This window comes from Syngnathus acus, chromosome 2 (genome assembly GCF_901709675.1).
Source record: "Syngnathus acus chromosome 2, fSynAcu1.2, whole genome shotgun sequence".
Lineage (NCBI taxonomy): Eukaryota > Metazoa > Chordata > Actinopteri > Syngnathiformes > Syngnathidae > Syngnathus > Syngnathus acus.
The window spans coordinates 15,626,516-15,654,401 of NC_051088.1; the positions used below are offsets into that span (position 1 = coordinate 15,626,516).

Sequence of the window (27,886 nt, forward strand, 5' to 3'; positions counted from 1 at the left end):
TGGATGAGTTTGAGTAAAAAAGTGTGCCTCATCAACCTGAATCATACTTTGACCTTGCAGTCAATATTCCCGCCCACCAGATGACGCGGGTCTACAAAGAGACTTAACGGGAATCTACTGGATTTGGTTTGGAGATCCTGCTTGGCGGTGAAGATCATGGCGGGACCAGCGGCTCTTCTACTTTTGTTCCTGCTGCATGGCTGTCTGACGGAACATGGTATTTGATCCTTAAACTTTGGTACCAGTAGTTAAGTGACAGCGACAAGATGTTTTTAGAACATCTGGTTCAACAGAAAATGATTTCACAAACTTAGAGTCAAGACCAAGCGGTCAAAACAGCAAGAACACTTCTCAGAAGAACCCCAGTTTGTGGACTAAAAGTCATATTTACTATTTGTGTAGTTTTTCTCAACAGCCAGCGGGCCTCAGAGGTTCTGATCCGAACACGACGAGCAAACCAGCTGTTTGAGGAGGTGAAACCAGGTAAGAGACCCGCTCCACAAGACAAAAAAACTAAAACGCAGTCCATGTGTGTCAGTGTTTGCCTGTTGTACTCAGGGAACCTGGAGAGAGAATGCATCGAGGAAATCTGTGACCACGAAGAGGCCAGAGAAGTGTTTGAGGAGCCAGACAAAACAGTACGAGCGCACTCATTTTCACTTGCTGACTGTGACGGCTACTCCGAGTTAAACTATGATTTGGGATTCCTTTTCAGGAAGTCTTCTGGCAGAAATATCTGGGTGAGTACACTGTAGCCTTTAGTATCCTGTACTTTTGGGTTGTCCTACTTTCACAAAAACAACCTGCACGAAGCTAGCGCAGCTGCACGACAGGAACAAGTTTTCTGGATACGTTCGATTCAAGTTCTTTGACTCGTCGAGAAGTTTAATCAAACATGAACAAAGTCCAGTGTAGCTGAACTCGCACAAACACACAATTGTGCAAATGTGTCCCTCTACAGACTGCAAGGGAACAACACTGCTACGAACACAGACCAACATCGACTTGGTCAAAGATTGTATCAAAGGTAAAAGCAGAAATAAGGAAGTGTGGTGGAAGTGATCCAAACATCTTTACGCCAGCGTACCTTTCTGTGTCCAGGTCAGTGTATTTCCGGCAAAGGCCTCAACTATGAAGGAGACGTCCACATCACAAAATCTGGTAGACTCTGTCAAAGATGGAGTAGCGGATTCCCGCATCCCATAATAAGGTATCCGCTCCATTGAGCGAGGCACTCAAACACAAATAGGTGAGTTCAAAGTGCTTGGCGGTATGCTTTAAAGAATGTTTGTCTTTGCAGGGAATTCAACGCTTCAGAACCAGACAGCATCCTGAAGGAGAACTTCTGTCGGAACCCAGACGGACGAGATGAAGGACCCTGGTGTTTCACTCAGGACCCAATGGTGCCGAAAGAGACCTGCACGGTTCCAATATGTGGCAAGTCTCGTTGACCAACTACGTAGGGATGACTTTGTACTGCAATCTGAGCAATTTCCACTGTGCCGTGGTTCAGAAAATGAGGCAGCTTGGATTTTCAGGTTTTTTTGGTCATTGTGTGTCTGGTAGTACAGAAAGTTGTATTTGCGTACGTCAAACTGCCTCAGGAGGGAACTTTCTCTTATTTAACCGCTTCAATGGCTCATTTTTGCCTCTGGCCCGGCGTCAATTTAATACCATGAGGTTTGGATAGCCATCCTGGAGAGTTATGGTACAAAGCAGTCTTAAGACATATTGGGGGGCAGGTTACAGTACAAAGCGGTCTTAAGATATATTGGGGGCTGATGCTGTATCATGGATTGTTTTTCCTTCAAGGGCAAACCTTTGTCCCCCCCACTGTGGCCCCTGCACCAAAAAGTGCGAGGGACTGTACACTGGATAATGGCGTGGACTACACCGGTGACCTGGCCGTGACCATGGGAGGCCACACCTGCCTGCAATGGTCCCTTCCAGAAGTCAAGAAGCTGAGCCAGGGCAAAGACTTTTTACCCGAAGTCAGTCTGGAGGGCAACAAGTGTCGTAATCCTGACAACGACCCAGAAGGCCCATGGTGCTATATTCAGCGAAAGGAGAATGTGACAGTGGATTACTGCAATTTCCATCTGTGTGGTAAATATGATGCCAGTGGCGCCACTTCAACCAGTGCAGCAGACAGCAATGGGGGCTGTGTGTCTTACCTGCAGAAGAAGAACTGATTGACTATGAGTCGCCGCCACAGTCTGCTGGTCGCGAGCGCTCTATCGGCGCACCTGCCAGGAAGGCATTTTTTAACCCTCGTTCGTTTGGGAAAGGGGAGACCGGTAAGACCTTCTTATTTTCTGGCCACAAAATGAGCAAGCAGAATGAAAGTAGTTCATACCTGGAGGGGGAAATGGATGCGTCTGAGCTTGATGTGTTGCAGTGTGTGGAGAGAGGCCCCTGTTTGAAAAGCAGTACAAGGAAGATGCCAATGAAAAGCAGCTGCTGGAATCATACCAACAGCAACGCATCGTTGGGGGTACCGATGCCGAGGTGTCCTCAGCGCCATGGTAACCAGACTCGAACTACTGTCGAAACTTCAGTTAATTGCAAAACCTCTATTCACGCTTTTAGTTGATGATGAACCTATTAAGTCTTTGCAGTTGATGGATGTGGGGGGGGGGGGGGGGACTCTATGATTGGGTTTGCCTTGAGCCCTTAAATGACTAAATACGCCCCTGGTCCAGAGTGATATGGAGGTAAAACGTGTTCATGTCCTTCAGGCAAGTCATGCTGTACAAGCGAAGCCCTCAGGAGTTGTTGTGTGGCGCAAGTCTTATCAGCGACCAGTGGATCCTCACAGCCGCTCATTGCATCCTATATCCTCCCTGGAACAAGAACTTCACCAACAACGACATCTTGGTGCGCTTGGGCAAACACAACAGGGCCAAGTAAGACAAAACCTTTTCTTGCCACCACATGCAACCATTTGCGGGCAACACGTCGGCGATGCTGTCTGTGTGTGCCATTTCGTTCATATCCAGGTTTGAACGTAACATTGAGAAGATTGTGGCGATTGACCAAATCATCGTCCACCCGAAGTACGACTGGAGGGTGAATCTGAACCGAGACATCGCACTACTGCACATGAGGAGGCCGATCGTCTTCACTGACCAGATCCACCCCGTCTGCTTGCCCAACAAGAAGGTGGCCAAAATGTGAGCACACAGACACCTCAAGTCTGACACCTGACTTTGCGTGGTAGAAGACAAAATTCCACTGATACAAGAGCATTAAAAACTTCTTTTTTTTTAACAGCAATTATCAGATGAAGCGCTACAGAGCTTGAGAGGTCCTGTCATTTGGTTGGAAATTACGTCGACTTATAAAATATTGGCTATCCAATACCCTACTCCAAACATGGTATTTCTGTAAAGAACATGCTGCGTTCACCGTAGCCAAATACCACCTTATGGTGTTCTGCAACTCATTTTCATCTTGAGTAGACGACCACTAGTTTTGTGCGATTCAAAGTTTGAATCACAGGAAAAATAACTACAGGTGTGATAGCGAATCCAAAATGCCACGTCATGTGTACCAGTGGGTTAAAAAGCAAAGCGTGGAGAGTCTGTCACTAGCTGCTCAAATATCCTTATTCTCTCCCTTATTTCTCATCCGTTTCCACTCTTCCGTTTCTTCCGTGACAATTGCTCAATCTTGTTTGTGGTTCAATGAAATCATAACATGGAGCCTTAAAATAGTTTCCTGTTGAGTAGTTTTGCAATTACCCAGTTCATTACGAATACAATTCCGTGGTCGTGTCAGAATGATGGATTGCTACGATGGACTGACATTTTTCGATTGCCGACAGGCTGATGAATGCAGGATTCAAAGGTCGAGTGACCGGCTGGGGAAACCTGAGGGAAGCCTGGAGCTCGTCTGGGAGAGACTTGCCGACGGTTCTTCAGCAAATCCATCTGCCCATCGCCGATCAGAGCATCTGCAAAAGCTCCACGAGCGTCAGGATCACTGACAACATGTTCTGCGCTGGTACTATCTCTTTGTTCCTCTCCAGTTTTCTTCTTTAAAATAAATAAATCTGCTGGGGCAAAGACAAATTATATTGACCCCTTTTAGGATACAAACCTGAAGACTCAGAGCGAGGTGACGCCTGCGAGGGTGACAGTGGTGGACCCTTTGTGATGAAGGTGAACGCAAGGAACATCATGTTCCATCAATTCTTTCTATCATTTTGAGAGATTACCTTGAACGTCTCCTTGTTGTTGCAGCATCCGGAAGAAAACCGTTGGTACCAGATCGGAATTGTGTCGTGGGGTGAAGGATGCGATCGTGATGGAAAGTATGGCTTCTTCACGCATGTTTTCAGGATGAGCAGGTGGATGAGGAAAGTCATTCAAAACTCTAATGACGAAGACTAGAGTGTGAAGCAAATCATGCAAATAAAGTTTGTCCTGTTCAGAAATGATTTTAATTGATAGGACACAACATGCAGCGGCAACATTCATCTACATTTACAATAAATACACATTTCAGTTCATATTTTTGTAAGAAATGTACCGTGTAAAAGTAGTTTCTGGCTTGCAGATGGCAACACAAGCCACCATTCATCACATTCCATACATGTCTCAGCTATATGTCTTTAGGATGTCGTTTGTGCTCCAAATTATGCATGATTTGTTAAATAAACAGTTGCTTATCTGTGGAGGTTTTTTGCTTATGTTCTCATTTTAGATCCTTGATATCAATTCTCAGACGCTTTTGAAATTGTGTCCCCCCCAGATGACATAAAAGCGATGAAGCCCCCCTGAATAACCTCTAAATGCAGAATAATCCGGCCACTCATAAACAATCTCGCAAAGTGAATTAAAATACATGAAACGTATTGTACATTTTTCAAAAAGTTTTATTTCCTGATGAATGCCATGCTAATATTAGGTGATAAAGATGGGTGATGTTCGAAAGTCCCAACATCGCTAAGAAATCAATATTTGTCAAGTATTGGAAGGGGGGAGTACAATCTGAACTGGTCAGCAGCCAATCGCAAGGCACACGTAGAAAAACAACCATTCATAATCACAATCACACCCAACTAAAATTCTATTTGCAGTAAAAACAGTCAATCTATATCATGATCTATTGGTTCAAAACACCCAAAAATATTTTTTTAAAGAAGACATGGATGAAAAGCTGCACATCATTCGAAGATATTGAAGTGAAGAACATTGTCAAACCTTGTCAGGTGCCAATGCTTCGCCGCCAGCCGGCGTGTGTGTCAGCAGGTGTCTGTTAAGGTGAGTCCTGCGAGTGTAGCTCTTTGGACACAAAACGCAGGCATACGGACGATTGGTGCTGTGGCCCAACAAGTGTTTCTTCAAGTCGAACTTCCTCCGTAAACATTTTCCGCATTCGGGACAGGAGAAGGGCTTCTCGCCTGGATGTCAAGCATTTCACAAACACCAATCAGTCGGATTTTACACTCACGCAAGTGCAAACCTTCACTAAATCAGGCCCTTCAGAGTGCAGAGCGGTCGGTCCTACGTACCCGTGTGGATGCGGCGATGTTCGATCAGGTGGCCTGAGTTAGCAAAGGACTTCCCACATTCCTGGCAGGTGTACGGCCGCTCACCAGTGTGAACCCTCATATGTTTCTGCAGGTCGCCCCCGGACGGCCAGCCCTTGCCGCAAACCGTGCATACATACGGCCGCTCGCCGGTATGCTGCCGCACGTGCACGTTGAGGCCAGCGAGGGCCGTGAAATCTTTGGAACAGTAAGGGCAGCGATACGGTCGCTCGCCACTGTGCGTCCTCAGGTGGCCCTCCAGCCCGTCACGTGTCTTGAAGCGTTTACCGCACTGAGAGCACAGGAAGCGACTGTCTGCGTTGTGAGTCGCTCTGTGCGACTGGAGGCCGGTGTGCGAGGCGAACATCTTGTTGCACTGCTCGCACTGGTATGAGCGGGGCGTGTGCGAGCGCTGATGGATACGAAGCAGAGTCACTCCTGCAGAGAAACCGACAAGTTAGACTTGACATCACGGAAAGATGAGTGATCAAGTGCGATGTCACCCATATTGGCATCAATCATCAATGGCCATCAGACGTTCACTATTCGCGGGACGGCCCAGTCCCTATCCCATGTGATTAGCTGGAGTTGACCCAAATGGTATTTCCTCACAATAGGGAATTTGTCATCCTCCTGTTCTGAGTCACAAGTGGAACTCCTATCTCAAGGCAGCACTGTGTTGCTCCTTTTGCCAGACAATGATCTCTACTGGTACTCTTTGCCATCTCTGTTACCTGGGAAGGTCTCCTCACAGAAACGGCAACGGAAGCACGGCTCAGCACCCTCCACCGTGTGTGTCTGAAGATGGCGCAGCAGCTGCGACTGCGAGCTGAACTTCTGCGAGCACACTGTGCAGGTGAGGTCAAGCGGCCGGTGCCTTTGGCGGTGGGCGTCTCTCTCTTTGGCCGAGCTGAAGTCTTTGCCGCACTGGCTGCAGATGTAAGCGGTGCTGTCACGGTGGGTCTGCTTGTGATTGGTCAAAGTGGATAGGTGAAGGAACTCCTTGTCACACTGGCCACATCGAAAGACGGGCCGGGCGCGGTGGCTGCGCTGATGCGACAGCAGCTCGGCTTTGGTGCCGAAGACATCGTCGCACTGGAAACACATGTGGCTTCTAGTGGAGCGAAGGTATTTGTGTTGGCGTTCTTTGGAGGGGAGCGTCTTGTCGCCAGCATGTGCTTTATCTTGGCGTGCTGTTACAATTGTGCTTAAGGTGGAGCCACAGGACTTATTGGCATGCAGGTGACGGATCACCTGCAGACAGACCGCTCATTAGTGCTGTCAGGACGAGCAACTGACTGATATAGACTTTTTTGAAAGCAGAATAAAATTCTGATCAACCGATTGATACAAAATAACTTATTTTTGGGCCAAGTACAACAGATATGAATCTGAATTTTTTTTTACAATAGTATTTATATTGTTTTGGCCATTTGGGGGGGGAATGTCATTATTTTTTGTCTCATGTCTCAAAAAGTCCATTTTTGCTGTCGAGGGCCTATTTTTATTTTTCCAAAAATAGGTGAGGTAAATTTCAAGCGGTAGAACTAGTCCAAATCTGGCTGGACATTGTGGCAACAGATACCTGAGAGCGGTAGATGAAATATTTCCCACACTGCGGACATCTGTGAGCCACTCGCTGAGAATGTTGGGAAACGCTGGATATGGCATCAGTGTGCGGCTGATCTGGCACATGTCCTGATTGGCTTGCACCCGAGTCCTCAACACTGATTGGAAAAGTTGATTAGAAAGATAAAGTACGTGAAATGTGGCATGAGTGACATCAAGCGGGAAAAGATCTCACCCGTCTCCCTCAGGTTTCACGTGTGTGACGAAATCCACAGCTGAGCTGAGGTTGGACTCTGGTTCAGCTGGTGGTGACATCTGCACTATCACAAAGTCCTCTTTTTCATCTTCCATCATCACGGTTACCTCCATATCCACATCCAAGGCGGGACTCCCCGTGTCAGTGTACAAATCGGATTGGACTTGTACACTGAGGTGAGGAGGCTCAGGATTGGTCAGCTTTGTGAGGAGAGGATGGGACCAAGCAGAGTGGAGGATGTTCTCTGTGTCACAATCAACTATCAAAAGAAAAAATGGGTTTCCAAATTTTTCTTCAGACAAACAAGACACACAGCCATGTGGAAGATTTATACCTGCGGGAGTGACTTGACCTAACCAACAGCTCGGATTACTTAGTAGTATTTTCAGGTCCTCCCTGTCAGCCAGACTGAAACAGTCAGCCAGGCAAGCGGGGGCAGCACTGAGCCATGATGCAGCCTGGGAAAAAAAAACAGTTTGCATGTGTGCACTAGGTAGACCACAACATTCAACCGCTTCTTGCAAACGAAGGGATGATTATGTATTCATACACATTGTAGGAAGGTTTGATTCAAATCTTATATTATTTTGACATGGTATCAAACAAGTTTATTTTCCAGCTCCTATGGCTCATTTTTGCACGCTACTTCAAGAGAACGACCCATATACAGTACATCCCCACCCCAACGATAACATTTTTGTCCGTCCCATAAATTGAAGGGTACCTGTTTGAAGTCAGGGACAGGAAAAAGCTGCTCCAGCCGGGCCAAGAAGTCAGAGAGAAGAGTCTGGAGAGCCTCATCAAAGGTCTGGTTGAACACATCCTTAAAAGTGCAAAGCCAAAATAAAACATGAAAAGACACACTTATCTTAAGGTATGGCATCATCATCATCATCTTGTTGCGACTCTGACCTGCAAGAGGCACTGTCTATCCAATTGACTGGCTTTTTCAGTCAGAGTCAATAACGCGGAACCACAGTCGACAATCTGTGAGCCTGCACCGAGCTGGAGAACAAAATTCAGAAAAGTGAAGCACGGTTCGATCATGTCAACTTCAATATGATGATGATGGCTACATGCAAAAATTAATCAGGTTACTTTGCTCATAATCACATTGGTCTCGTGACTTTTTCCATAGACTTTGTCCATAGATTTTAGCCCAATCTATTTAATTAACTACATTATTGTGAAGTCTTGATTATTCAACAAAAATACATACTGATTTAGTCAATTATAGTTTATGAATGGATATCTTTTGGTCTCGAGTTTTTGTCCGGTGAAAACTGTGCGTCGACGAAGATGTTTTTGTTTTGTTTTCGTTAACGAAACTAACACTATGAGGCACCATGAATAGTTTTTGCTTCCATATTTTTCAGTTTGTCTAAGATGTTGAAATGTTTGTTTTTGACGGGCTGAGCGCCTAACTTGCCCATAAAAATTGCAGTTACCCACTCTCCATGCTTAACTCACTGAGATTTGCAACATTCATTGGTGAATAAAAAGTCGATAGTTAAATAAGATTCTCAAGAGATTATTTATCAATAACAGCCTTTGTTTCAGTTGATCTATTGCAACAGTTTTTAAAACGATGAAACTCAAATGAGATGACACTCGAATGATGAAACCAGAATGTGTGTCTCTCACTGGTGTCATGGAGATGGAGGGAATCCCGTCCTGGTTGACCGGGTGGTCAGTTTGCGCTTCAGCATCATGAAGGCTCATCTGTGGTAAACGACAAATCTTTGATGCTTGTATTTCTTCAAACTACAATGAGATTTACATTCAGACATGGGATTTTGTTGTAGTGAGAAAGGAAAAAAATACTGGTTGAAAAGGGAAAATCACACAAACAGGACAAGATTTCTAATAAGTGGGCAATAATGAGACCCACACCTTGGCCCTGAGCGCAAGCAGCAGCAGGCTCCTCTGTTTTTCAGTCAGCAATTGGGGAACTGCCTCTGTCATCAGAGACACAAACTCTTCCAGAATTCCATAATCCTTGACACTCTGCTGCTGTGCCACCCGCCACATTGCCGCCGTCAGCAGACGAAGAGGAGAGACGAGAAGGCGCAGTGAGGAAAAGGAGAGTGGAGAAGCTGCGGAGTGAGAACACCAGTACAATTTTGAATTAAATGACATGGAAAATAATGTTAGATTCAAAGGTGAGTATCATTCTTTTTTTTCCAAGAGCAAAAGCAAAGTTAATTTTGGAGATCCTTACGGCTGAATTTGCCTTACTTATAATTCCATAAAGACTAATAATGTTTAAAAGCGATATTCTTCAGCAGCTTCTGGATTTTCATGTTCCTATTTTGTCTATTTTATGTTCTACAATTTAAAAAAGGAATAAATAAATCAAAATTTACAAATTACTCTATATACTAATATTCTATAGTTTGAGGGAGGGTATTTTCTAGGCACCTTCGATTAATTTTGACTGAAGTCACACAATCCAAGCAACTGTGACAAAGATCGGCAATTGCTCACGTACATAGAGATACCTTATGTATGCAGTTCAAACAGTGCTCAGTCATGGACACTATATATGGATGATCAAGGGAACATTTCAAGCTCATTTTCAAGGAAGGGTTCTGTGTATATCCATGCAAAGTTAAGTGTGATTTTGGAAATATTCCAAGATGAACTTCCATTGGAATTAACATCATTTCATAAATGTGAACATTTAGCTGTCATAAGTAGACATCCATGCCAAGTTGCATAACGGCAGAATTTAATATTGCCACTTCACTTGAGGTCATTAGCCAAGTTTAGGCTTGCAACACAAAGCAAAATAAATAGCTACACGACACATTTTATACATTATTGCCCAAGCAGCATCATGTAAAACCTCTTACTTTTTATCAGGATACCACTGCGTTTGCATAACATCTGGTGGTTAGTCAGGATAACAGTGAAATGGGTTTGCCAAAACTAGATTTAAGTTCTTTATCAAGAGAAATACAATGCTACTAAATGTTTTCCCCAAAACGTCCAAAAACGACGATTTTGACGATATACACGAGGATAATAACTTTGAGCAATGAGTGAAAGGAATAAACTTGCTAATATTGGACATTATTTCACAAATATATATCCATCCATCTATTATCCGAATTGCTTCTACTACTCAAATCATTACTAATCTGTGTATTTACCAAAATGGCCGTAAGAATATCCGAACTTTTTCATTACTCATGTTTTGTTTCATGGCATTTGAGTACTCGAAAGCAGACGCAGTCGTATGCTAGCACGCTAGCTACATCATCCGAAAATGACAATTTTCCACAGAATGCAATACAAATTTTAAAATACATCGAGACGAACCCATTTTGCGTTTAGGTCGCAGACTGGAAATTCAAGTGAGTAATGATGCTGACAAGTTAGATGTATTCATCAACAGAGGACATTACCGCCATCATACCGGAAGTTTAAAATCTGGTTGTTGTACACATCCGGTCTCACGAACGCCCACATACATCAGCCAATCAAAACATTATTTGAGCTTGTTCGATTTACTAACAACAACAACAACAACAACAACAATAATAATAATTACAGTTACAGTTTTCTTTCACAAAGAAGAGATTGTGCAACAGTACAGTACTCCTACAGCCAACTGAGGCAACTTCAACTATCTAAATAAAAATGTTTATTGTCCACCATGGTCATTCTGTTATTTGCTCCATTGAAGTTATTGAGAAGTTATTAAGCAAAGACACCCACCTCTCTTACACAAGAAATAAAGTTGAGCATTGAACATTAAGTACCTTGTGTCTGCGGTGTACTTTAAATGAATATATGTTCAAAATGATGTCAAACAGAGGCTGTGATTTACCGAAGTCAAATTCTTTGTTTGGCACGCTCAAACATGGCGAATAAAAACTCTTGAATCTTGAATCAATTTTATTGGAATTGAGGTTTATACCTCAAACGTCTATTTATAGACGTCTAATAGACGGCTTTTAGACAGGAAAATGCTCAGTGCTAGAGCGTAGTATGGTGCTAGAAAGTAGTATTATTGAGGTATTCAAACAGTCGTGTTACACTTCTTTCTCACTGTTGGGCTCCTTTGACACAGATACACTAAACCAGCTTCATCCATCTTTGCCTAAATGGATTATCAGGCTTTTGGCAAGAGCAACACAAGCAAAGAGATTGAAGCAGAGAGTGCATTGATATAGAAAGACGAGCATTGGATGAGTTTGTTGCAGCCCAGTTACAAGTAATGTGACCTTTTTCAGCATGTCCATTGCAACATAAATGCTGGCCTATTAATTAACTCCTAGTTATCTAACAACAGACCCTTTCTTGGGTTAATGGATGCTGAAGACGGAAGTGAGGTCTTTGCACAAGACCAGAACCCTGTGATTTCAGGAGAGGAAGATGAAGAGGAAGAGGATGAGGAAGAGGATGCCAACATTTTCAATGCCTGGATGCAGCGGTACAGAGGTAGCGAAAAGCAGAAGACAACTGATGAAGAGCAAGAGGAGGAAGTGGAAGAAGGTAGAGCTGAAAGCAGAACCAGCTTGGAGTCAGCAGCTCGTCTTCAAACCAAGCGCCGATCATCTCTGCCGTGTCCGGTAAGATGCAGCACGTACAATTCTTTGGTGCTGTAATTTTTTTAATAAATAAAACCAGATTTTCATTGGTGTGTGCAGGCGACTCTCACGACCATGCAGCTCGCTCGTCTGCATTCCTGCACCAGAGCTCCCGTGACCGCCAAGACTCTGCTGCGACGTTCCTCCTCTCGTCGACTGCTGCCATCTCAGCAGGAGGGAGCCTCTTGTGCGCCTGCTGCTGAACGGAGACCCTCTCTCATACCCACAATCCCAGAGACCATTGCGCCTGAGAAAAAGAGCCAGTTCAGGAGACGCAACGTCATGTCTTTGGTGAGAGAGAGCTATGGCTAGTGTTAACCTTCATTTGTGTTTGCTTTTCAAAAATTCATCCTTTTCAAGCCCCACCTTGTGCCCCGAGTAAAAACAACCTTTCAAGGCTGAAATTCCAAACCTCGCCTTTAACGCTCAGAAATTACGTTGAATGTCAAAATCGTTTTGCGTACAATGACAATAACTGCTTGTGTGTACTGCAGAGCGATGCAGACAGCATGTGTCTGATCTGCCACCACGACCTGAACCGAGGAGCCGGCGGGGTCCGAGAGTTGCAGTGCACACACACTTTCCACAAAGAGGTAATTACCAAGTGCCACTTCCCATCTGAAATGAAGCAGATGCTTATGATAACAACAAAAGGACAAATGTATTGTGTATGTTGTGTCTTGACTTCACAGACACTATCTCATTTGGTAAAATTTGTGTTCTTTTTTTTTCAGTGTATAGAGGAATGGTTATGGAGGAAGCAGTCATGTCCTACATGTCACATCCAAGTCCTCGCGCCTCAGCAGGCGGCCTACTGGAGCTCCACAAGGGTGATAGTCCCCTGAGACACAGATTCGCACCCACTGGAGCTCCATCAAAAGGGGGTCAATCAAGGCTGCAATGGCCTTTAAAATTCCCACACATCATGCAACAATGGCATGGTCAGCAAGTGACTTGATATAGACCATATTCAAGACTACCGTGGGCACTGGGAGGCTGTGTTGATATTTACACTTATTTTCTGTACAATGATTCAATCCTCTGTACTCTCCACTGCTCAAAACGAACACCACACTCAATGATGAGTGCTAGAGGAGTCATGTCTGTATTATGGCGGGCTAAAGTTAGCCCACTAATGCTATTTAGAGGATAAGTAGATGTACACCTTCTAACATGCAGCAAGAGATGAAGAACATACCAACAAAGAAACTGAAGACTAAACATAGGAAGAAGATGAGATGAACTTTGTGGTACACATGTTGAGTCAAGTTCAGGATAATAGAATGAACTGAGTTGGTAACTTTAAGAGGAAAAGTTGGTTTTAGCTAAAAATCAAATGGTTCTAACACTTTGACGTGCCTGCCCCCTTATCACGTGTTAAATTAAACAACTAACTGAATCTTTAATAATTTGCTTACGTATTTCCTGTAATGGTTGGTGAGCCATTCCTAAAAAAAATAAAAAAACATTCATAAAATTGACATCATTTCCATTCTTGAAACTAGTCCCTAAACTTTATTGGTCCTTATTGTGTATGACAGCAGAGTTTGCAAATAGGCCCATGTTAGGCAAGACAAAGTTTGCTGCATTGGGCTCAGGGTCATTTTAGGAGATCTTACTGTAACTCACAGTCAAACAAAACAAAAGAATGACTTTATGTTGATCAGATACCAAAATGGGAATGACTTACAAATTGACATAAGTGAATCAGTTAACATTTCTGTAATTCTATTGTCTACAATAGCACAGTTCATGACATCTACAATATCATACATTATGGGCTTTCAGATTAACACTCGAGACACTGTTATAGCATTTGTTGTTCCATAGTTCAAATGTAAGGTGAACTCCTTGGCCTTCGCCAAGTAGTCAACAATCATCTTGTTAGGAAAGAACCAGACTGTTTGTCTTCCTCTTTTTTAAATGTCATGAGCTGTTTGACAACAAATTTTCCCCAGAGGGGACAATAAAGGTTTCAATCAATCAACCAACCAACCAACCAACCAACCAATCAATCAATCAATCAATCAATCAATCAATCAATCAATCAATCAGGCAAAGAGTGACCTCGTCTGTATTTTACACAACGTAGCAAGTGATTCCACAGGTTTCCATTGTTACTTCTTCAGACCATCTCGTATTGGTTGGTGTTGATGAAGTGAGACAGACAGCAGGCCAACGACATGCCGATGAGCTGAAGCACATACGATGTAATTTGTTAGAATGGTTCTATATTTTATTTGCTCTGATTTACAAATGTAATTAATTTATGTTGTTTTTGAGTGTGTGTGTTCTGTACTGGTGCGATGGCATTTCCAAGGTGGTTTGAAATGTTTTGAGATACAAGTCTGGTCACCAAATGAACGTTTGAATTTGTATCTCAAGGTACCACTGTGTTTGATTAGCATGGTTTGTCACGCTATTCTGAAGACGGATGAGCACCTGAGAGAAGGCGATCCCAAAAGTGACCCCAGCGATAATTCCCATGTTGCTCTCGATGAAGGACGTCACCAGCAGGTAACAACCCTGCATACACACAATTTTGCCTTTTAATCATTTATCAATCATGAACGTGTGACTGCATCACTCATCACCTGCTTGTGGACTTTGCGAGCTGCCAAAGTGGCGTTCTTCAAGTCTGTTTCTTTGCAGTCAGAGAAAGTAACACAGCAGCTGACAGGGATTCCCCCGGTTGGGAAGTAGTCGCTGGCGAACCAGGTAGTATAGTTATGAACACCGCAGCATTGCAACTGCACAAAGGGGACAAAAATAAAACAATGCAGAGCTAAAGTTAGCTATTCAATAGTTTGGGCGTGTAACAAGACAGACTGTAATGCCTTTTATTACTAGATGCACTGACTTTGCGTTGAACGTCATCCACAGCCACACTTCTGTCGCTTCGTCCATCGTATCTCAGCAGAGCCTCGCTGTATGTGGTGAGGAATGTGCCTTTGATCTGAACACGCACAAACAAACACGCTGACTTCCACAACAAGAATGGTTTATCAAATGAAAACGTGGGTTCGGTTGTCAGATTTCAACCTCGTGGCGGAAGATGAAGCCTGAGATTCCAGCGATGAGCTCGATTAGGAAGACCAAAGCCAGAAAGATGGCGTACTGTTGGGGTCAGACATGCAATCAGGCAGACCTCAGAGGTCACACATTATCAGACAAAGTATGAATTCTGGAGGTGGGGGGTAACTCTTCTTCCGCAATCCCGCAGAAAAGGCTCCATGGCCGCGTCTCGATCTTTCTGGCATACATAAAATAGTTCAACTGCCGCCTCCTGGTAATTACAATTAACATAGCGAGCATTAAACGAAGTCGCTGAAACAACACCAACAAAAACATATTCAGGTAATGAAGTTTAGAAGTGTCATTTATACTATGGTGGATCTTTGCTTTTTGTGATCAATCCATTCCAAAAAGCCTGACTAAACCCAAACGGTGCCAAAGCCAAAGCAATATTTCACCAGTTTGAGCATCCAAGGATGCCCCCTGCACGTGGCGAAGCATCCAAACAGGCCGAACAGCACAATGGCAACGCCGGTGCCGGTCAGAACAAAGGGAGCGTTGGACGGTGCACTGGAGATCAACAGCGTGTAAGGACTCAGCATGAACTTCCACCACAAACCCACTGCGAGCAGGACCACACCTGTCACCTGTCAAATTCAAAAAAGCAATAAGAACCATACATAAGGCCAAATATAGGAAACCAATAAACCCAAAAATCATTAAAAAACGATAAAACCTCAAGGCTTGGTCGACCACAGAAGTATGAAAATTATGCTTTAAGAAGCTTCCTATGCATCACATTTTCGTAACCTTTAGCTGACATGACTACTCACCGAGAGGAACAACCAATAAGAAAAAAAAAAGAAAAATCTGATCAATCAATTTGGTTCAGGTAAATCCAGATCGATTGTCTGATTCAAATCGGTTTGCATTACCGCCATTTTTAAATCTGTGTATAATCACGTTTAAAGATAAAATAAGACAGATACACTAAGAAAATACCATCTCTTTAGGTACACCGATGGATTGCTTTCCAACTGTTTAACAAATTAAAGGTGAGGAATGTCTAAGTGACAGCATCATTCCATTGTCTACGCTCCTTGGAAGAAAAAGTTTGGACACGCCTATGTTAGCCACTTTCTTCATTACCAAGTGGGTGAGATGGCTTCGCCCTGTTTCTCATCATTCCTCGGATGATTCCATACCTGAACTCTGCCCTGACCTTTTTAATAAACAGCTTGAATGCTCATGCAATCCATCAGAATCGACACCATTCTCCCACCTTTCAGGATAAAACTTAAAACACTGAGTGATAAAAACAAAAACAAAAAAACACACACACATGCACATCTTTAAACCTTTCAGCTCAAGACGCAAAAGAAGAGATTGCAAACTTTCCTATGGAGTTGAAAAGGCATCTCACCCAGAAGATGAAAGAGTAGAAGAGTAGTAGAATCTTCACACATAAGATGAGCGGTTTGGTTTCCATCCTCCTCGGTGCCATTGCTCCACTCGCTCCCCCTCTCTCTCTCTCCCTCACTCTCTTTCTCTCTCTCTCGCTCTGGCTGTCAGCCTTGCAAAGAGACACTTGGACCTACTTTGCGTTTGGCGGCCTCGCACACACGCCTGCCATGCTCACATCTGAGCATGGCGGTGATGCACGAGTCCTCATATGCCGGACAAGCTCATACTTCACACTCAGGCCACACAATTAACATCAGAGTGAAGCTGTAACACCGTCGCGCCAAGCACATCCAACTACTGGCTGCCAACATCAACATGCATTCTGTCATTGCACACATTTCCAAGCTAATGATTCAATTCTGTGTTAGGAAATAAACAAAAATGAATGTCATTAATAGGTTCTAGCGCCTCCCCTAAAAAAATAACAATTTGGGAATGTTCTTGTTTTAAGCAGGAAAGTACCATGGTATTATTGTACTTCATAAAAACATACAGCAATGACATAAGACAATTGAAAATGTTGGGTTATATTTTTTATTTATTTATTATTTATTTATATAATTATTTATTTATTATTTATTTTGACAAGTGTGCGAGCAAGTAACAAGTCCAACTGTCAACGACCTCCCTCAAACAGCGGTGGTGAAAGTTCACCTGCACAGTGGCGTGGAATTCTTTTTTTATCCCGAATGGAAGCCGGTGAAAGGTCGGTGCAAACGTTGTAATTGCCCCTGCTATAAATGATTTATTCTTTCTTTCACAATCATACATTTATGATCAAGTGCAGTGATAAATTGTGACACAATCAAATTTGAGTTGATTAGCTCTTTGAATCTGTTGTAGTATAACGAGAAGATCTTTTATGATATGCTTAATGGACCCGTTCCGTGGACATGATATTCTGCTGTGGTAATTGCCCCTGCTATAAATGATTTATTCTTTCTTTCACAATCATACATTTATGATCAAGCGCAGTGATAAATTGCGACACAACAAAATTTGAGTTGATTAGCTCTTTGAATCTGTTGTAGTATAACGAGAAGATCTTTTATGATATGCTTAATGGACCCGTTCCGTGGACATGATATTCTGCTGTGCTCTTCAATATGTGCTTCACCATCCGGTGGCATGGGGTTGTGGTTTGCGATAGATTCAGACTTGGACAGACCAAGGCTGGAAGGTCCCAGGGTCTGCAGGGGGACACTGACACACAAAGATCAAGCGTTGCTGGTTTCCACGTCTACCACAAAATGCATTCTGTCTGTCCAGTGATTAAAAAGAGATTTTTACCAGTTTGGTGAAGCGGTCGTTGCAAGCATTTCGTATCCGCTCCGCAGAGGCGGGGCTGTCCAGCCTGAATGGGCCTGTGATGCCCGATTCAGTGCGAGCTGCACTAATGGCGTCTTTGATGGCAAAGAAAACAGATGATGCGAGGAACAAAGGAGGCTCGCCCACGGCCTGACCAAGAGAACACATCACATTCATCATCTTTGACTGAGAGACACTTATTTTATTTGTAGTCTTTAGGACAAATACATTTTGTTCATCTGAATCGTAGCATGACAATCAGAAGTGGCAGTAAGTCACATATGTGCAAGTCTATATCTAAAAATATAGATATATGATTAAATCACGGCATTCAAGTCAAAGTCCAGTCAGGTCATTTAACTTTTGCCAACCAAGTCCAACTCTCAAAATCAGCCAAGTCATTTGGCTCAAGTCCCCAACCTGGCGGTTGAGTTACCTTGGAGGCGAAGATGGCTTTGTCGTGAGGGGCGTCACGGAGCAACGACACGGTTAGCTCGGTGGGAATGTCACCAAAGGCCGGGATCTTGTAAGAACCTGGACCCCGGGTGAGGAGGACACCCTGAGGGGAATAGTGAAGCTCCTCCAGGGTGAACTGACCCAGACCCTGCATAAATGCCCCCTCCACCTTGAGACAAATAGACAATATTGCAGCTGCACTCCAGAATATATTACCTTGTTTTTGATGACCTGCTAACTTACTTGTCCGATGTCTATTGCGGGATTGAGGCTAACGCCAACGTCCATCACAATGGTAGTGCTCAGGTTCTAAATCAATCACAAGTATAATGTCAAGCTGACCTATTGAAAATTGATGTAATTGGCAGACATTGGAAATATTACGTGTAAAATGATTACTATTTTTGAATGTTCTTGTTGCTGACAAACTTCTGCTCCACATGTCAGCACATTCATCAGTAATATAGTGAAAATGAGTGGGACAAATATTTACTTTGCAAGTAAATTTATAGTGTGAGCTGCTAAATCTCCTACTTAGGCCCCTAAAATGTGAAGCTCGGAGCCACTTCGTTCCTAATAAAATAATTAGTCTGGAGCCTAGCCACACCAAAAAAAAATATTGAAAAAAACATTGAAAACAATTCTGTGACTGAGTGTATCCGCGGGTGGCGATCCGTGAGCATGCACTGTATTGTTCACTGAGACATCTCAAATCTCCCTGGTTGACCAGTATGGTCATTAATTAATGTGGTCATGCTTTGCAGATGCGAAAGAATGTGTCGGACTACTGTTATTTCTATCTACATGTTTTGCTTTACCGTTTTTGTTCAAGTCTTTGTTTAGGGTGATTATAGCACCACAACATAGATCGTAGTTCGCGTTAGCATTATGCTAGTGGAATGGCAAAGCTATTTTTAAGTTTTAATACACAAGTTGTAATGATCTGTTTCTAAAAAATTTGTTAAGAAATAAAAAAACAAAATCAGCCAAACGACAGCTCAAACCTATAAAAAAAAACTTTGGAGTTGGCTACCTTTTACGTCAAGGCACCACTGTATATCCTTGCTCGACTGTACTAGTCAACAAGTCTTCTGCATAGATAGACACAGTCTGTAGTAATAAAGGTACAGTAAAAAAAGAAAAAAGAAAAGAGAAAGCATTGTGACCTTGTGAGCTCCAGTCAAACAGTCCACCTCCACTTCAGAACAGGCGACTCCATAGCTGAAATAGTTGAACGCTCGGCCAGAGTTGGTTTCAAAGCTGTATCCTATATTTGGAGTCCTGACACAAAACAGCCAATGGTGAAAGTGAACTCATCATGTTGACTACAGACAAGAGAGCTCAAGCACGGACGCACTTGTAAAAGCCGTTGGCACTCAGGTTGACTCTGTCAAAGTACGCTGCTTTGACCTGAAACACAGTCGCATGCAGAAACTCAAAAGGAGTAAACATTTCAGCCAAGCTATGCTCAAAATGACTCGTACCCATTCTTCCCACGATCCTTTGGGATTTTTGCTCTTGTAGGGTTCCAGGCGCTCAATGAGAAGCTGGCAGGCGTTTCTCACAGCAGCTCCGTTGAGGTCCGAAGAGGCAGACGCAGCCGTCGGACTTGTGTTAGGGACAGTTTGGGTACTAGTCTCCGATATGTGGATCTTTGAGCAGGGAACACCAAGAACCCGGCTGGCAACCTGGAATGGTCGAATTTGTTCAAATTCAAATGCTTAACTGACTGCAGTTCCTCGAATCAGTCTATGTCTGAAAACTACCTGGATCATCTTGGTGTGGAGTCCCTGTCCCATTTCTGTCCCACCGTGAGTCAGCAGCACCGACCCATCTGTGTATATGTGTACAAGCGCTCCAGCCTGTGAAAAAATGTCCATCAAAGCTTAGTTTTTTTTGTGAGCATCCGTTATTTGATACAATTTACAGTTGCCAATGAACCTGAAAAAAATCGAAGCATGGCAGAACATGCAAATGCAGTTCATACCTGGTTAAGAAAGACAGCCGTGAAGCTGATGCCGAATTTCGTCGGTATGATCGCAAGGCCTCGTTTGGTCCATCGGTTTTCTCTGGCAGAAAGATACCGACGTTGATTTAAGGCCGCCGCTTTTTTAGCGATAACGTCTCTAAATGGTAACCTACTTATTGTACAGCTCGACGGCAGCTCGCTGCTGCTGGTACCGTGATCGGAATATGCACTCATCCCAGCAGCGATCCAAAGTAGACTGGTCCAGGACCTGGTTGTACGGTGTCACGTCACCTTCTTTATACAGGTTCATTTGTCGAACCTGCAAGAGGACAAACATAGTGACAGGACACTTCCTTCCCAGAATCTCGCCATTTTTGTACAGGCAATTCACAGACCTCGTCCGCCGGCCGGCCCAGGCTCTGAGCCACGTCGTTCATCCAGGTCTCCGTAATCATCATGCCTTGCGGACCTCCAAAGCCTCTGAAGGCTGTATTAGATGGCAGATTGGTGCGGCACAAAAAGCCGCGACCACGCACGTTTGGAATGCTGTATGCGTTCTCCATGTGGAACAGAGCACGCTCCATGATCTCAATGACAAAGCAGAAGGCAACTATGTAAATGCATCATCACGAAGATACTAAGTGATGGTGGAGATACTCACTGCCTGAGAGAGGTCAAGGGAGTTTCCCGCATTACTGTACATTGACACATCCAGGGCGAGCAACTTCCCGCTCTTCAGGAAGCCCACCTTGAGAAGCGAGGGATTGTTTTAGTGCTTGCATCATTTTTTTGGTCGCTGTAGTTCAATTTATGATCAAAGGCCATTGCTGGTAGTCATGCGACTGATTTCACAAAAAGTAGCAGCGAACGATTCTTCCAAATAAATGCTTTAAAGTATTTAATGCAATCCCAGTTGAAGTTTACTGTCAATCTAAACATAAAACTAAAAGTTGTACTCAAAACAAGGAGATAGCCTCTGTTAGCTTAACGCTAACCCAAAATGGCAAACGCCATAAACACTGTTGTTGTGTGGCATCAAAAATTTGACAAGGTATCATCAGTTTTTTGTCCAGGCCTGTTTTATGAATTTGTTTTTCAGAATTATTTTGAACCATAAACAATGACTGCTCTCCAATGTTTAATTCTTATTTACTATTATTTTTGTCCTAAGTAATTTCTGTGACCAACAATTTTGTCCACGTGTGTATAAACGTGTGATGTTGACCTGGTCAATGTGTGAACTGTGAAGTGCCTTGAAAGCGTGCATTTGAACCTTATATTTTCCGTAGAATGGGTGTCTTCCTCCAGTGATCAACATGTCTTCATCTCTGTCCAACATGCACCTGACAGGTCGTCGCAGCCTGGCACGCAAGCAGAAAAACCCGCGGGCATGAATGTACAAGCCCGAATCAGAAGTGACCGATCAACGTACTTGTGCGCTGCCACGGAAACCACAGTGGATAATAAGGTGGTCCGGCTCTCTTTGCCGCCGAAGCCTCCGCCCATCCTTTTTACTCGCACTACCACCCTGTTGGAGGGGATGCCCAATGCCAAGGCCACCAGAGACTGACATGCAAACAATTAGACCCTTGGTCAAACCATATTTTCACTACATTTCCCCTCACCTGCGTTTCAGAGGGATTCTGAGTGGAGGAAAAGAGCTCCATTTCGTCGTCTTCCCCTCGAGGGACAGCCACAGTCACGTTGGTCTCCAGGTAGAAATGTTCTTGGCCACCGATGTGCATCTCACCTGTCAGTCAGTCATTCATGTGAGCACTTGGCTCCGGTTAATTTGGAATGGCGGGCTCACATTTACACCTTCCAGAATGTGGTCCGCCTGTTTGAATCCTGCCTCCAGGTCTCCCTTCTGGAGTGTTCTAATTGTCTTGTAGAAGGACTGGGCGGCAATGGCTTCCTGTTAAATCCACCAGAAGCTTTTCAGAAGAATTTTTGTGAAAGGCCAGAAACATTTTGGAGTTTCTATATAATCTTGGAGCTGACCTCGAGCCAGTCACAAGGAGTCATGTTTTACCAAAATTCATTTCGACATTTGTTTGGAAGTAAATCGGGCCCGTGGTCTTCTAACCTGTATGGTGATAATCGGCTGCAATTCCTCATACTGGATCTTGACGGCTTTGGCGGCTTGCTGAGCATGAACCTGAGTGTCAGCCACAACGGCACCAATGATGTGGCCCACACATGTGACCTATCATAAGAAGTGACACCTGAACAGTCAGATCATAATGGGGCCTTGCGAGTGACTCAAAAGCAACCCACCAGGTCATCAGTAAGGACGCTCTCATCATGCCATAGCCCGCTCTTGTTGCTGCCCGGAATGTCACGGGCAAAGACGCAGCAAATGAAGCCGGGCGAACACTCTGCTGCCGACGAGTCAATGGAACTGTGAAACAAAGCCACGGTTGTGAAGACTCGAGAATGGGAGAATTTGTGTACAGCAGCCGGTACCTAACATTATGTCTGTGAATGTGAATGAACGGAATCTTACAGGATGCGAGCATGCGCCTTGCTGCTGGTCACGAGGGCCAAGTACACCTCGTTCTCAAACAGCGGGATGTCGTCGCAGTAAACCGCCTCACCCGTCGCCTGCTTCAGAGCTGAGAGGTGCATCAGGGGATGGCCCAGCACGTCATCTTGGTTCTGGGCCTGTGGCACCTCCTGCAGATCAAATGGTCCATAGTTTGTTTCTTTCCATGCCTCGTGGGCAATGAGCGCATACGTTGTACCTGGTAGATCTGAACGCTGGATGGCGTCTCTTGATGGTAAATCTCTGTTGCGCTCAGGAGATCAGATCGGACCTCTTCCACGTTTAAACCCTGACAAACGACCAAGCTCATGTGAAGATGATTGACGAGGCAGCTGTGTTGCTTGGAATGGAAACTTATTGCCAGAGTTGGGGCATAGGAGTCACATGGCTGAACTTAGGTCAGACTTTAGTCGCCAATTTTAAGACTTGACACTTGGTTGGCTAATTTTCTATCATATTGGGATATCGGTGGTAGGAAATTGACTTGCTTGGTTTTTGCCACCATAACTTAACGTACATTTGAAGACTTAAGACTTACAGTCATGTGACTGCCCGCCAACTCCGCAAGTGACACTTCAGTTACCTGCTCTCGCAGCTTCTGCAGCACTGTCAAGTAGAACTTGTAGAATAAACTGAGGCTAAGAGTTCGTCGGTATGTCACCATGCCGCCTGGCGCAGATGGATCCAGGGTCAACTCCTCTGCCAATGAGGAGCAAGCTTCTTCCAGCAACGCCTCCCCCCAGCATCTGAATGACATCATCGGGCGTTACGATCTCCTTTCCTTCCTCTATTCCTTTCTATTCTTTGTGTTTGTTACCTTCCCAACAGTTTGTTTGCTGTATTTTTTGCAAGCACCGTGGTGGCCGCCATGCCACCGTAGCTTAGCCTCACATCCTCCACAACGCACGTCCCGGGTGTGAAAGTGACACTCATGGCGGTGGTGACAATGCTGATGTCATCCTCTCGGCGAGGTGACTGCTTGAAGGCTGAGAAGAATTGATTCTAGCGAGGACAAAGAATCAGCAACAGAAGAGATGAGGGAATGACAGAAATGATCACAGGGTGACTGATGTTTTTGTTCATCCACTTTTCCCATCTTTTTTCTCTCCAGATACAAACATCTGTATGTACTTTTAATGCAGCTACCTTTCTGCTATAGGGAATCTCAATGGATAGCAGGATTTCTTGTGGGCGCAGCACAGTCCTCCTGTAACCCACAAAGAAACCGTCGTCCATCTGAACCACACGACTGCCATCTAATTAGGAGCAAGAGAGGACATGTCAGAGATGAGCTGCAGTACGGAGTTTCAAAGGCAGACTGAAAAGTCATTTTGTGTCTTACCTTTGTCCATCACTGTGAGTTTACAGTTGGCTGCCATAAAAACAGGATTAAGGTCTGATATGGGACTAGCAGTCATGATGTTCCCACCAACAGCCTGAAAAGCAGCAATGGTGACCTTGTTTATTTGATTGTTTATTTAGGATTACGCACATGCCAGCAACACCAGAATGAAACGGTGAGCATTGGATAACATGTTATATCACTGGAGTGGAAGTCCAACCCAGCGGCGCCTGGAAAGGGGACTTTAAACCGATGATGAGTGGAACATGGCTGGTTTATAATAAAAGAAAGGTTGGGCCTTTATTTTCATATCTCGCAACGGGCTGTTCTCCCTCACCGCAACGTTGCGTATCTGCTGTCCCGCAAACCAGCGCAACTGCTCCAGGACAGCAAGGAAGACCTGGGTTTGGTGTGAAGGGAGCTCCTTCACGGCCTGCTTCAGTCCCTCACCCAATTGGGTGAGAGTGCACGCTGCGCCAAACACGATACCTAAAAGCATGACCCACACAAACTCGGTCTTCGAACCTCATTTGCTAATCCCTTTTTCATGTTCTGCCTCAGTAGTTACCCTCATCAGTGTATATCACTTTGTGGAGTTCCGGGATGAAGGCTGGAGCCAGAATGACTGGATATAACATGTTCTTGAACTTTACTTCTATACCTATACACACACACACACACACACACAAAATGAGCAAGTGGTTGCGAAAACGAGTGTGTGTGTTTGAGTGAATGGGAGTTAACACGTACCCACTTCTGTATTTCCCACCACCACTCGGGCATCGGGATGTTTCCATTTCAAATTGAGGAACTCGTCCAAGGTGGCAGGCTGCAGCCACACTGCCCTGTCATTGCGAAACTGCAGCGAGCAAGTCTTCTCACTTTTGCTCAGGGTCTACAAAGTGCAAGCAAAAGTACTCATAGTCCAAATATTTCAAAGCGTAAATACAAAGACTCAGATGAAAGTACATACTAAAAAAATCTAGGTAGGTCCGGATTTTGAGCAGATTAGGTTACCTTTAAGAATATTCCATAGTCTGAAATTCTTTTACTTGTACATATATGATAATGAGTTGAATTATTACGTCCAGGCTTTTTTTTTCTATAAAGTATCAGTACTCAAGTACAGAGTGAGACTACATTTGCCAGCTGTGGATGTCAGACGCGTGGCCGTATGTTCTGTTTCTCACCATCAGCTCTGGAGGGAAGATGACCTCCTGCGTGGGGTCAAGTGGCGCAAAGTCAGCAGTGTTGAACAGCTTTGACGCCATCTAAAAAAATACTCCAATTGTTACTCCACTTGCAGTAAGGCGGCATCTTTACAGTGAAGACACACTTACGTCCACATCCGCCTCATTCTCCTCGGCTTTGCTATTTCTCATACAGCAGCCGTTGTCCCGTCCTTTCCCCCCACAGCATCCGCCTTCCTAAAGTGACATACTAAATTGAGTGAATCCAATGATTTACAACATTTATAAATCATTGCGTACCATCGGAAAACATACAATTTGACTTAATTGGTCAGTCAATTATTTATTTAGGACTAATAATATCTTGCCAGAGATGTACAGTGATAGGAAGAAAAGTTAAACGCTTGATAAAAGAAGGATCCAGTTAACTTTGTTACGAATTACTGGCATTTCAATTCATATCAATGGGGAAAGATGATTTGAGATAAGTGTTTTGAATTACGATTGCGGTCACAGAACAAATTAAACATGTTTCTCAATCTACAGGTTCCTTGGCTCAATAAAGGTTGGTCTGGTCTAGTCTCACCACAGTAAAGGTCTTGTAGGCTTCCAGGATGGGCCGATATCCAGTGCAGCGACAAAGGTTTCCTGAAAATGAGTACTTTGAAATTAAGCACACAATCCGCAGTATACAATCACAAATTCTATCAGTACATACTGAGTTAAGTCACGGTGAAATGTCCTACCTTGGAAAGCCTCCTCCACATCAGCCATTTTGGGGGTGGGGTTGTTTCTTAGCAATGCGTACATGGACATGACGATACCCGGAGTGCAGAAACCGCACTGCGAGCCGTGAGCCTTTGCGATCCGTTCCTGAATACGACACAATAAATCCGGGGTCACCAACCTTTTAAAACGCAAAGGTACTTCTTGGCTACCGATCAACACCAACCTGTACGGGATGCAGCTGCCTTGCAACACTGCCAATCCCTTCCACGGTGGTCACAGCAACCAAATGCAAGGAGCAGATGGGGGCAAGGCAGGCGTTCACGGCATAATGACTAAGCAAAGCTAAGGACTTCATTTCTCAGTCTCAATTTATCAGCTCGAAATCAGCGCATGATTTCCAGGCGGCAGGATACGTCAGGTTTTGCGTGTGAGCTTGGTATTTCGACAGCATCACCGTGCACGCTCCGCAGCCACCTTCAGCACAACCCAGCTTGGTCCCCGGTAAGCCCACTGAAAGAAAACATTCAATGAAATACATACACATGCATCCAAAGTCCTCAAAGAATCACAAGGCAATGATTGATTCATGTAGTGTCTGAGTGTAACGCATTGAGTCCACTGCCAATGAAATAAAGCAGGGTGAAGGGAGAGACTTGCGTGAGACCAAATACACGCTAGTTCCGCTGAAATGCGCAAAAGAATGCGTTTGATGAGACACTGGCTGTGTATGTATCCAGTGATGGAAAGTAACAATGTACAAATACTTGGTTGTTGCAGACATAAATTCTTCAACCATCTTCACTTGAATATTTTGTTTCTGATGACTCGGCACAATTCACTTTTGTTCCACAGATTTCGAAAGTCAAGTTTATTTGTACAGCGCTTTATCACGAGTAAATAAGAGTTCCTGTTTCCACATCTAACAAAAAACAGCCACTTAAGCAGAAAATGTGAACACTTTTGCAACTTCTGGTATCGTTATGAGTGTGAGTGCTACATACGCTTCCTCCTCAGATATGTGAGCAAGGTCATTTCAGGATCTGCATTTGTCTCCACAATCTGCACAACAGGGACAAAAAGTTTCACTTTCTATTGACTGCATATCAATAAGTCACATATAAATTGCTGAAATGACACTTTGGCTTATCATGTAGGGAAATAAAATCTAAGGCACGATTGTGTTGAACGGATGTTGCAGCCCAAAACTGCCGCAGTTATTAACAGCTTCACGCCTGTGTCTAGACCACACTGCTCTCTAAAAACACTGCTGTCATATTTATTAGTATTTGTCATTCGTGAACAAGACTATCACAAGTTCTAAAACCCTCTCTAAAGGAGCACTTAAAAAGAAAAAATCTTTAGAAACTAAAGCCGGTTTCATGCCAGTATATTTACAAACACACATATAAATAAATACATTTTATACATATATATATATATATATATACACACACAGTAGATTGAAATTACAAAAATATAATCTTGTAAAATGCATCTCTACTTGTTGTTTTCTGATGATGTTTTCTTGATGTTCAAGTTAAATGAATGACATTTTTACCTTTTTCCCATTTACGAAGAAGACGAGGTCATCGGAGGAGGACCGGGCACAGGTCGTGCAGTCCTTCATGTTTTTGTCCAGTTCCCTCATGTTGTGAAATCTTTCTGTCCTCTTCAGACTTTTGATTTCAGATGTTAACTGTCCAGAGGGGGCATGTGCTTGGAGCCCCGCCCCTCTATGCAACCCAACGACCTTCAAGTTTTAGCACCCTGTATTATGTACAAGGACGAGAATTAGTGGGAATCTAGCTCGGTGGTTGGTAAACACAGATATAGACTGCTGTAATTGAACTTTGACACCTGGCAAAGCAGAAAATGATCTCAGGGACTGTATAAATATTGACAGTTGGCC

The 27,886-nt window shown here is 43.9% G+C and overlaps 5 protein-coding genes across 11 annotated transcripts; 2 read left to right on the top strand and 3 right to left on the bottom strand.

Annotated features, from left to right (window-relative positions):
* Positions 1–113: 113 nt before the first annotated feature.
* f2 (coagulation factor II (thrombin)) lies at positions 114–4,678 on the top strand. 2 transcript variants are annotated; one of them, XR_005101115.1, is made up of 16 exons: positions 114–217; positions 403–483; positions 559–638; positions 716–740; positions 962–1,027; positions 1,102–1,210; positions 1,301–1,437; positions 1,813–2,106; positions 2,181–2,297; positions 2,399–2,525; positions 2,739–2,906; positions 3,000–3,173; positions 3,827–4,005; positions 4,093–4,163; positions 4,245–4,485; positions 4,539–4,678. XR_005101115.1 is itself a non-coding variant. In XM_037278327.1 (15 exons), exons 1-15 carry the CDS (start codon positions 157–159, stop codon positions 4,392–4,394), a joined length of 1,839 nt encoding a protein of 612 aa, XP_037134222.1. In that variant the 5' UTR covers positions 114–156; the 3' UTR covers positions 4,395–4,678. The 2 variants fall into 2 exon arrangements, 1 of the variants encoding a protein (XP_037134222.1); XM_037278327.1 differs by having other exon boundaries at positions 4,245–4,678.
* A 183-nt stretch (positions 4,679–4,861) lies between these two features.
* On the bottom strand, positions 4,862–10,807 carry LOC119138305 (oocyte zinc finger protein XlCOF6-like). Of its 2 annotated transcripts, none has more exons than XM_037278315.1 (11): positions 10,686–10,807; positions 9,255–9,457; positions 9,006–9,083; positions 8,274–8,366; positions 8,086–8,184; positions 7,696–7,819; positions 7,341–7,620; positions 7,122–7,263; positions 6,271–6,790; positions 5,519–5,974; positions 4,862–5,407 (listed from the first exon to the last, which is right to left on the bottom strand). In XM_037278315.1, exons 1-11 carry the CDS (start codon positions 10,687–10,689, stop codon positions 5,202–5,204), a joined length of 2,205 nt encoding a protein of 734 aa, XP_037134210.1. In that variant the 5' UTR covers positions 10,690–10,807; the 3' UTR covers positions 4,862–5,201. The 2 variants fall into 2 exon arrangements, with proteins under 2 accessions (XP_037134210.1, XP_037134202.1); XM_037278307.1 differs by lacking the exon at positions 10,686–10,807 and adding an exon at positions 10,217–10,649.
* si:ch211-207l14.1 (E3 ubiquitin-protein ligase CIP8) lies at positions 9,442–13,417 on the top strand. 2 transcript variants are annotated; one of them, XM_037278366.1, is made up of 5 exons: positions 9,442–9,523; positions 11,736–11,941; positions 12,020–12,250; positions 12,454–12,552; positions 12,694–13,417. In XM_037278366.1, exons 1-5 carry the CDS (start codon positions 9,499–9,501, stop codon positions 12,802–12,804), a joined length of 672 nt encoding a protein of 223 aa, XP_037134261.1. In that variant the 5' UTR covers positions 9,442–9,498; the 3' UTR covers positions 12,805–13,417. The 2 variants fall into 2 exon arrangements, with proteins under 2 accessions (XP_037134261.1, XP_037134253.1); XM_037278358.1 differs by lacking the exon at positions 9,442–9,523 and having other exon boundaries at positions 11,493–11,941.
* Positions 13,418–13,444: 27 nt separating this feature from the next.
* On the bottom strand, positions 13,445–16,818 carry LOC119138329 (tetraspanin-7-like). Its single transcript, XM_037278345.1, has 7 exons — positions 16,398–16,818; positions 15,433–15,621; positions 15,002–15,076; positions 14,820–14,915; positions 14,554–14,709; positions 14,402–14,485; positions 13,445–14,153 (listed from the first exon to the last, which is right to left on the bottom strand). Exons 1-7 carry the CDS (start codon positions 16,476–16,478, stop codon positions 14,085–14,087), a joined length of 750 nt encoding a protein of 249 aa, XP_037134240.1. The 5' UTR covers positions 16,479–16,818; the 3' UTR covers positions 13,445–14,084.
* Positions 16,819–17,347: 529 nt separating this feature from the next.
* Positions 17,348–27,850, bottom strand: xdh (xanthine dehydrogenase). 4 transcript variants are annotated; one of them, XM_037277791.1, is made up of 36 exons: positions 27,835–27,850; positions 27,536–27,744; positions 26,979–27,036; positions 26,391–26,487; positions 26,201–26,309; positions 25,995–26,121; positions 25,835–25,896; positions 25,399–25,485; positions 25,249–25,329; positions 24,809–24,953; positions 24,627–24,719; positions 24,396–24,547; positions 24,059–24,152; positions 23,863–23,972; positions 23,534–23,718; positions 23,300–23,462; positions 22,916–23,005; positions 22,678–22,847; positions 22,449–22,572; positions 22,258–22,377; positions 21,990–22,086; positions 21,797–21,921; positions 21,604–21,737; positions 21,445–21,532; positions 20,833–20,919; positions 20,567–20,758; positions 20,345–20,490; positions 20,190–20,271; positions 19,969–20,064; positions 19,687–19,890; positions 19,560–19,612; positions 19,369–19,483; positions 18,446–18,511; positions 18,183–18,371; positions 17,729–17,896; positions 17,348–17,641 (listed from the first exon to the last, which is right to left on the bottom strand). In XM_037277791.1, exons 2-36 carry the CDS (start codon positions 27,623–27,625, stop codon positions 17,591–17,593), a joined length of 4,050 nt encoding a protein of 1,349 aa, XP_037133686.1. In that variant the 5' UTR covers positions 27,626–27,744; positions 27,835–27,850; the 3' UTR covers positions 17,348–17,590. The 4 variants fall into 4 exon arrangements, with proteins under 4 accessions (XP_037133686.1, XP_037133677.1, XP_037133705.1 ...); XM_037277782.1 differs by lacking the exon at positions 27,835–27,850 and having other exon boundaries at positions 27,536–27,805; XM_037277810.1 differs by lacking the exons at positions 17,348–17,641; positions 17,729–17,896; positions 18,183–18,371; positions 18,446–18,511; positions 27,835–27,850 and adding an exon at positions 18,539–19,155 and having other exon boundaries at positions 19,260–19,483; positions 27,536–27,808.
* Between the last annotated feature and the right edge of the window lie 36 nt (positions 27,851–27,886).

What these genes read in the sequence shown, in the direction of transcription:
- f2 (XM_037278327.1), top strand. Translation starts at nt 157, where the DNA reads ATGGCGGGACCAGCGGCTCTTCTACTTTTGTTCCTGCTGCATGGCTGT. An exon ending in CTTCTGGCAGAAATATCTGG is followed by an intron (nt 741 to 961) that starts GTGAGTACACTG and finishes GTCCCTCTACAG; the next exon opens with ACTGCAAGGGAACAACACTG. An exon ending in CTGCACGGTTCCAATATGTG is followed by an intron (nt 1,438 to 1,812) that starts GCAAGTCTCGTT and finishes TTTTCCTTCAAG; the next exon opens with GGCAAACCTTTGTCCCCCCC.
- LOC119138305 (XM_037278307.1), bottom strand. Translation starts at nt 10,250, where the DNA reads ATGTTATGCAAACGCAGTGGTATCCTGATAAAAA. An exon ending in TGCTTGCGCTCAGGGCCAAG is followed by an intron (nt 9,084 to 9,254) that starts GTGTGGGTCTCA and finishes CGTTTACCACAG; the next exon opens with ATGAGCCTTCATGATGCTGA. An exon ending in AGGTCAAGTCACTCCCGCAG is followed by an intron (nt 7,621 to 7,695) that starts GTATAAATCTTC and finishes TTCTTTTGATAG; the next exon opens with TTGATTGTGACACAGAGAAC.
- si:ch211-207l14.1 (XM_037278358.1), top strand. Translation starts at nt 11,678, where the DNA reads ATGGATGCTGAAGACGGAAGTGAGGTCTTTGCACAAGACCAGAACCCT. An exon ending in GACGCAACGTCATGTCTTTG is followed by an intron (nt 12,251 to 12,453) that starts GTGAGAGAGAGC and finishes TGTGTACTGCAG; the next exon opens with AGCGATGCAGACAGCATGTG. An exon ending in CACACACTTTCCACAAAGAG is followed by an intron (nt 12,553 to 12,693) that starts GTAATTACCAAG and finishes TTTTTTTTTCAG; the next exon opens with TGTATAGAGGAATGGTTATG.
- LOC119138329 (XM_037278345.1), bottom strand. Translation starts at nt 16,478, where the DNA reads ATGGCACCGAGGAGGATGGAAACCAAACCGCTCATCTTATGTGTGAAG. An exon ending in GCTTCATCTTCCGCCACGAG is followed by an intron (nt 14,916 to 15,001) that starts GTTGAAATCTGA and finishes GTGCGTGTTCAG; the next exon opens with ATCAAAGGCACATTCCTCAC. An exon ending in TGGATGACGTTCAACGCAAA is followed by an intron (nt 14,710 to 14,819) that starts GTCAGTGCATCT and finishes CCCTTTGTGCAG; the next exon opens with TTGCAATGCTGCGGTGTTCA.
- xdh (XM_037277791.1), bottom strand. Translation starts at nt 27,625, where the DNA reads ATGAGGGAACTGGACAAAAACATGAAGGACTGCACGACCTGTGCCCGG. An exon ending in AGAATCCCTCTGAAACGCAG is followed by an intron (nt 21,738 to 21,796) that starts GTGAGGGGAAAT and finishes TTTGCATGTCAG; the next exon opens with TCTCTGGTGGCCTTGGCATT. An exon ending in CCCTTGACCTCTCTCAGGCA is followed by an intron (nt 20,759 to 20,832) that starts GTGAGTATCTCC and finishes TTTGTCATTGAG; the next exon opens with ATCATGGAGCGTGCTCTGTT.